This window comes from Myxocyprinus asiaticus, chromosome 31 (genome assembly GCF_019703515.2).
Source record: "Myxocyprinus asiaticus isolate MX2 ecotype Aquarium Trade chromosome 31, UBuf_Myxa_2, whole genome shotgun sequence".
Lineage (NCBI taxonomy): Eukaryota > Metazoa > Chordata > Actinopteri > Cypriniformes > Catostomidae > Myxocyprinus > Myxocyprinus asiaticus.
This window is the reverse complement of record NC_059374.1, coordinates 39,779,082-39,786,912: the sequence shown is the minus strand read 5'-3', so window position 1 is coordinate 39,786,912 and position 7,831 is coordinate 39,779,082. Positions and strand designations below refer to the sequence as shown.

The 7,831-nt window shown below is 41.2% G+C and overlaps 1 protein-coding gene across 1 annotated transcript; it reads left to right on the top strand.

Moving 5' to 3' along the window:
* Positions 1–1,603: 1,603 nt before the first annotated feature.
* On the top strand, positions 1,604–3,478 carry LOC127422239 (E3 ubiquitin-protein ligase RNF183-like). Its single transcript, XM_051665600.1, has one exon. It carries the CDS (start codon positions 1,935–1,937, stop codon positions 2,697–2,699), a length of 765 nt encoding a protein of 254 aa, XP_051521560.1. The 5' UTR covers positions 1,604–1,934; the 3' UTR covers positions 2,700–3,478.
* Positions 3,479–7,831: the final 4,353 nt, after the last annotated feature.

Sequence of the window (7,831 nt, the reverse complement as noted above, 5' to 3'; positions counted from 1 at the left end):
GCTATTTACATGCTAATTGAAAATACTATGCTTTGATAAATTGCTCTAGGAGTAAAGCACTGTAAAACAATCTTAAATTGTACCTGTCCCCAACCTACGCTCAAACATATTCACCATAATGCTAATCCCCAAAAGCTTTATGATAACAGAAACTCTTCTAACACAACAAAACATTAAACACTAACATGTCTCCACCTTTACATTCTTCTTGCACAAAGACACATTATTCAGTTAAATTTAAGTTCCTGGAAATTTAAAGAGACAAGTTCATTTAACTCAAAACAATAAAACAATTCAGGTTACTTAAAAAGTGTTAGTTTCGTAAACTCAAAAGAAAGAGAAAGTTCTAAATACTCATAAAGGTTACATTTGAACTTATTTGTATGATTACATTTTTACCTGCTCAAAACAATTAACAATTTTGGGCATCCGGGTGTACGGTGTACACTGAAAAAAAATGTTTTGTTGGTTTTACATAATTCAATTATGGACATCGGTTCCACATAATGAAAATGAGTTTCCTTAATATGCAATGAAAATGTAGGCTCTAATGTTTTGTGTTGCATAAACCCAAAGGAATTAAGTTAATCTCACTTAAATTAGATCTGTCCAATTTACTACACTCAATTTAACAACTTGTTGCTATCTAACAACTAAAAACATTAACATATTATAGATATTTTATTGTTCAGTTTGACAAGGATGGTGCTGCTGAGGATCTACTGCTCTTCAATCAGTATGAATGTTCATGATCATAGTCATAGTCATAGTTCTGCACAAAAGTAACATACACACAAAATATATTTTTCAACAAAGTTCAATGTTATTAATCACCCATCCTTGACCTAACCATTAGCTTCACTCTTCTCCACAATGGCAACCTCCAAACAGATATCCACCATGACAGAAACTTCTCTAAATCCCAACATCACTACTTATTTCATTTTGTGTAGAAATACATTAAAATAGCACTTCATTCCAAAATGTACTCTCCCAATCCAGTCTCATGAAAAGCATGCTGGGAAATGTAATTCCCCTTCCCATTTCAGAAATATTTTGATGCAACAAATCTTTTTCACATAGTTCCAACGCAACTGGATTGAATAAACATAGTTGGATTGTACACAATGAAAGTTGAGACCAAATGCTAAAGAATTGTGTTGGATTAACTCAATTTAATTAAGTAAATTGAGAAAGCAGTAAAAATCATGTTGAGTGAACATAAACCGTTAGAAGTCCGAATCAATTTGATCACTTCATATCAATGTAATCATATCATTTTTTTAATGACTGTTTTTAATTTTACATGGACTTTACACAATATAATTATGTTCGCATCTCAAACATAAATTTATTAGGTTGATTTTAAGTGTACTGCTTTAGTATATTCAATAGAGCTGCTTTCCATTTTTTCAGTGAAGACTAAACTTTTTTTTTTTTTTTTTTTTTTTTGTTGTTTTGTAGTACTGAAATAATAATAATGAAAGATAGTTTATCACTTATCAGACATATTTATTTAGGGGCTTGAGAATTCTGTGAATGAACTTGAACGGGTTCACACTTTGTGTTTCTGGGATATCTATGACATCGACGGATATATTTTTATGTCAGCAAATATAAATGTATTTGACAGGTTCGAGCAGCACAAAAAGAGTTAAATCTACTGACGTGAACCGGCGCGTGTGGTTTGACCCGTACGCGTGTCTGACGCTCTGTTTTAGCCGCGCAGATGATGACGCTGCCCGCGGTGTGTTTCCCGCGATTCTTTCCAGGCAACAAAACGGCTGGTAAGCCTTTCTGTTCTGAATGAGGGCAAACTCGCCCCTCAGTTGGTTGCAATCACAAGCCTTTCACTGAGAGGATAACAAGAAGAAAAGGCTCGTCATCCCGCCGCGTGACTGACGCGCGCTCATTGTGTTGGCGTTGAGGATGCCATGGCAGCGGCGGAAGTAACAGCTAACGGGCCGGAGCCGCCCGGTCTTCCGCCGGCGTTTCCGTACGAGGAGTACGAGTGTAAAATCTGCTACAACTATTTCGACCTCGACCGTCGGGCGCCCAAAATCTTGGAGTGCCTGCACACCTTCTGCGAGGAGTGCCTGCACGCGCTGCACTTGCGAGAAGAGCGACCGTGGCGCATCAGCTGCCCCGTGTGCCGCCACCGGACGCACGTGCCGGACTATCGGATACAGAACCTGCCCAACAACACCAAGGTCACGGAGGACTTCCCTCTTTACATAGACTCGGATCCTTTGCCTCAAGATGCGCTGCCACCCCACACGCCGCCGCTGCACCCGGCGCTCGTGGCGCTCAGGCGCGAGGAGGACGCGTCCGGGGCGTCCGCTGCAGGTCACGCGACACCGTCCACCACGACGCTGTCCACCGCGACCACGCTGTCCCAGGACTCGGTCTCGCGCTACGAGAGCTGCCACGACTGCAGGCGGCTCACGCTGACCGCCGGATGCGTGTTCGTCATCTTCTCGTTCCTGTCCATGCTCGTGCTGCTCTTCGTGGGACTCATATTCGTGCACAGCCACGGCGGGCCGCCCTCGCCCACGGGACCCCTCTGTCTGTCATTGGCGAGCATCCTCGCCATGGTCTCCGTGGCAGTTACGTGGCTTCTCTGCTGGCTCAAATACAGCTCGGAGCACGAGACGGGCCGCTCCTCGGCTACTACTAATGCGAACAGGAGAAACGCGTGACAGATTATTATTATTAGGCTATTATTATATGTCCAAAACCAATATGTAGATAGCAGGGTGTCAATTTTAATGCAGTCAGGCGCTATAAAATGGAGAGAGAGAGAGTCGGAAAAAATTAATGTATTTTGCATTCTTTTATAATTAAACACAAAAGTTTTCATTACAAAAAACAATATCAGCATAAAGCTTCAGAAGTTCTTAATAGATATTTCCCCCTTTAAAGACATCATGCACTTGAGCAGGCAGACTTCAGCATCTTGTGTGCTTCAACAGAAGCAAAGAAATCTGTTTTGTGTAAAGTAGGCTAGTTAACATGGTTAAAGTCACAAATTTGATTAGTGGCCTAGAAAAATAGTGCAGAATATTATAACATTTCCTCTCCATTTAATGTCATAACCTTTATTTGTTTTCTTGTTATTACATGAAACGTTCTGTTTATTTCCAGGTTTCACAGGTTGCACATTTTCAATATGATCTCCACTGTACAAGTTAAGCTTAATCAACAGCATTTTGTAGCAGAATGTTAATTACCACAAAAAATTATTTTGGCTCGTCCCTCCTCTTAAAAAAGAAGCAAAAAAAAAAAAAAAAAAAATTGGCTTGAACATTGGGGGGGGTTTACCTCCCCCCGTCCCCCTTGGAATCTACGCCACTGCGAATGGGGGCCATTTTTTTTTGGAAGGTTTAAAGGCAGAAATATGATGCTTATAAATTCATTAAAGAGCTTACATTAATTTTTCTGTTCAAACTCGTCTGGTGTAAAGTTGTTTAAATCGTCGTTTTAGCAGGATTTTATGGCGTTCCGTCGTCATGGCCAACGAAGTTGTAAATTAGATTTAATTTTACGAAGAAAAGTAAGAAAGCGATTTTATCACACTAAACCCATGTTAACACACATATTGTTTACATCTTGTGGCTATACTTTTAAAGCAGTGAGTATTTTAACGTTTACGGATTGGCCAATCTGATCTCATCAAAATTCTTACATATTTTACAAGTTGGCTATTTCGTACGATTTCGTTCGTATGAATTTGTACGATTTCATCATGTGCAAATGTCCGGATATGTAATGCGGAAGCACGAGGTGCCAAGGACATGCTTATTAATATTATACCCTTACCCAACAAAGCCCTTATTTAAACCTAACCGATCAGTAGAGTGTATAAACTTGATAGGAAGCTGTTGTGTGTGGCAGAAGCAAGTAATTGTGGCGTATTAGATGGAAACGATGTTCAGTGACGTCATTGGCTGTAGTGAAGACGTACAAATTCACTACAGAGTGAACGAGTGCAGTCCTACGATATCATACGAATTAACCAAATTTAGAAAAGTTGGACGAATCCTTAAGATTTCGCTGTGAGTGGAATGGCCCCATTCACTTCCATTGTAAGTGCCTCATCGTAACCCAGATTTTTGCTTCATTTTTTAAATTAAATTTCATTTTTGAGGTATAATCAACAATATGTCACAAATGCTGTCAATTGAGCTTAACTTGTATTGAACCAGGAATATTCCAAATACCCCTCACTGCAGACTGTAGCGCGATGGCGTAGTGGATGTTTTAATGCGCATGCGTATTCACATTTAAATGTACTTAACAGTCATTAATATATAATATATTAGAGCTGCACACTTAATAAAATAAAATCGAAATCACCATATGACTGTAACGGGGTTCAAGATGGGCAAGGAGGAGGCGGGAACCGGCAGAACAGTCAACATAACTTTAATGACACAAATGAACATAAACACACCGACACACACACAGCGGCTGCGTGTGTGTGTCTCTCTCTCTCTCGAACTGGTGCCTCCGGCTCGTCTTTATCCCCCTCCCGGCTGATTAGGACAATTCAGCGCCGGGTGTGCGTCCTTACGGCCCGGGCACGCCCTCCTCCTTGTCACACTCCTCCACCGCCCGATTCAGGCCGGGGAAACCTCCGGCTTGACATACTCCCCTCCCTTCCTGGAGGGGAGGTGTTGCCATTCCAGCCGTCCTTCTACCAGCAGGTCTTCCCCGCTTCTCTGGAGCCCTGGGAGAGACAAGGGGAGGGAGAGGGGAGAGGGAAAGAGCGAGGGGGAGAGACAGAGAGAGAGGAGAGAGAGAAAAACTCACTCCTGGTCCCCGGACACACCGTCCCTGGTCCTCAGCCACTCCTCCGCCCCCTGGCGGATGACAGCCGTTCCTCCCCTGGCGGATGGCAGCGAGTCATCCGGCAGACGGCAGCAACAACTCCGTCCCCTGGTGGACAGCAGCAGCGAGGACTCCACGACAGCGCATCCCTCCTTCTTCCCCGGTTTCGGCACCAATGTAACGGGGTTCAAGATGGGCATGGAGGAGGAGGCATAAACACACGACACACACAGCAGCTGCATGTGTCTCTCTCTCTCTCGAACTGGCACCTCCGGCTCGTCTTTATCCCCCTCCTGGCTGATTAGGACAATTCAGCGCCAGGCGTTCGTCCACACGGCCTGGCCATGCCTTCCTCCTCGTCACAATGATTATTAATGAAATTATAGATTATTAAACCGCAAAGGGTTATGATTAAATTAAATTAATAAATAGCACGATCCCGCTGCTCGCTTCAAAGTGTATGCACGCATTATTGTGTAAAAGCATTAATACAGTGTTTTCTGAGCGGTTCTGTGCTCCACAACTCCATCAGAGTAACAGATGTGCTCCCAGTTCGGTTCCGTTTGCTTACATGCGCTGAGCTCAAGATTCACTTTTGCGTACTTCCAAACATGTCTGGCTGCTACATGGGGTGGGGGGGGGAGACGGTGGTTGTTGGTGTAGAAAGACTAACTAAATTGTGCCCAAGACAAAAAATGACCAAAACGGCAATTGCGAATGGGGTGGCCAGGTTTCGGTCCGTGGTGGCCACGGCCACCCCGGTCACCCCCTAGCATTGCCCCTGCCCATGGCATGGGTATTTATGTATAGCTGAGAAGATGTTAAAATGAGAAGCATTTTATAGTGAGTAGGATGAATATCTTGCTTAATTTGTATAGTTTTGTTGTTGGTGAAGACGAAAAACGATGTCAAGTAATTAACGAAATCCATGGTTATGATCATTTTTAAAAGCTAAGCTGTACTAAACTAATGTGTCATCGTAATACTTTAATACTTAGTAATATACTACTCAGTGTAACGTATAAAACCCAAAACATCCACTATGTCACCAAAATTCACTACGCAGAGAATTAAATCCACTACGTCATCGCGATGCAGCCTGCGATGAGGACCCTCTCGAATATTCCTTTAAATTTACAGCTCTCAGCTGATTCAGTCATCTCAAAATGGCCAAATATAGACAGATAAACCGGACTGGCAAAAATATTGGTATACGTATATCACTGCTGTGTGTCTGTATGATAAAAGAAGACCTCCCCACTGGGTGATATTATCCAGTTGCTGTATCATAGGCTAAAAAGAAGGCCTCTTTGTTCTTATGGAGCAATATCTTTACAATGCAATCGTGAATTTTATGCTACCTCCTTTGTTCTCCACGGCACCTATGCATCGATCACGGTGAGACCGTGTCAGTTTGACAACTGACAATCTGATTTTGCTATCCGTCATGCAGTCTTTTTTGTGTGCTTTTAATGTGCAGTATAACAACACATTTACCTTAGTCAGTACTCACTTTATCATGACATTGATCAGATTTTTGTACCACACAAACCTGTGAGGCGCAGTACCCGATGTACCTAGTTTAGAGAAAACAACCTGCATGATATTAAACATAAATGAGATACTGAACTATGTTTGACCCACTTTGTAGAGACTTCTTGAACAGCTAATCAGATCAGTACTGCTGGTTTTCTGTTTCTTCATTAAGCAATGGCTAAATGGTAATTTATTGAAGGAATCTGACGTGCTAATTTGGATTTTCATGTTAAACGTAAAACATAAACCGTGTTGGTGGAGAATTCTGTAGACCTGTAGGGAAGAATTGCTCAGACATGAAGCAAAGAGGAATCTGATAGCAAATGAAGAGCTATAGTTTTTCTGTGTCCTTGCTGTGACAGGATGCAACAGTAGAGAAATCAATGGTAAAGACTCACACACTGGGAACGCAGCCAAGGAGTGTTTTTGAGTGCTTACTGACCCACTTATGAAATGTCGAATCTCTCCCACAGGTCATTTGTCTTGGATGTCAAAAACAGATATATTCATATACCTAAATGTGGCTTGTTAACTTGAGTTTTGGAGAGTGCAAAGACACATTCTAACTAGCCAGCTGTGTCTATAAACTAATCTGACAGTATATATATTGTCCAGTTGGTTTTGTTAAGCTGATTAATTTCACTTGATGGCCTATATACTGTACTATTGTGCATTTCCTGAAATTAGAGTGAAGGCCATTCTCTTTAGATTGGTAATCAAATTTGATCCTTTTCTCTTAAAGGAATAGTTATTATTATTTACTCACACTCCATTATGCAGCTCTCCATACAATGACAAATAAGCTCCAAAAAGTACCAAAAAACCCCTACCAAAATAATAGCATATTGGTTTAGAACGATATGAGGGTGAGTAAATAATGACAGATTTTCATTTAAGCTGTTCCTTTAGATTAGCTCTTATGTGCCTTTCTTTTTTATTTATTCATTTATTTATGGAGGAAACAGAACATTTTAATAGAAATTATCAATTACATTTTATATAAGCTAGCTTACTGTTTGATTGCGCTGTTGTTAGGCCAGTGTGATTTATCAACTCAAGTCTCCCCTCTGTTGGTGGACATGTGCAGTGATGCAGTCATTTTTATGTTGTTTTGTGGGGTTAATGCTTACATTTTGGTAAGGAAGCTTTACAAATTGAATGGGGTATTTGAATTAGTGAAAGGGTTATAATCCTGGGTGTTAAGGAAGTGTAAACAGCTGTTTAGATTCTGTTACAGTGGCAAGAAAAAGTATGTGAACCCTTTGGAATTAGCTGGTTTTCTGCATTAATTGGTCATAAAATGTGATCTCTTTATCAAAGTCACAAGTATAAACAAACACAACGTGCTTAAGCTAACAACACACAAACAATTATAATCTTTCATGTCTTTATTGAACACATCCCATTAAACATGAACAGTGCTGTGGAAAAAGTAAGTGAACCCTTGGATTTAATAACTGGTCTA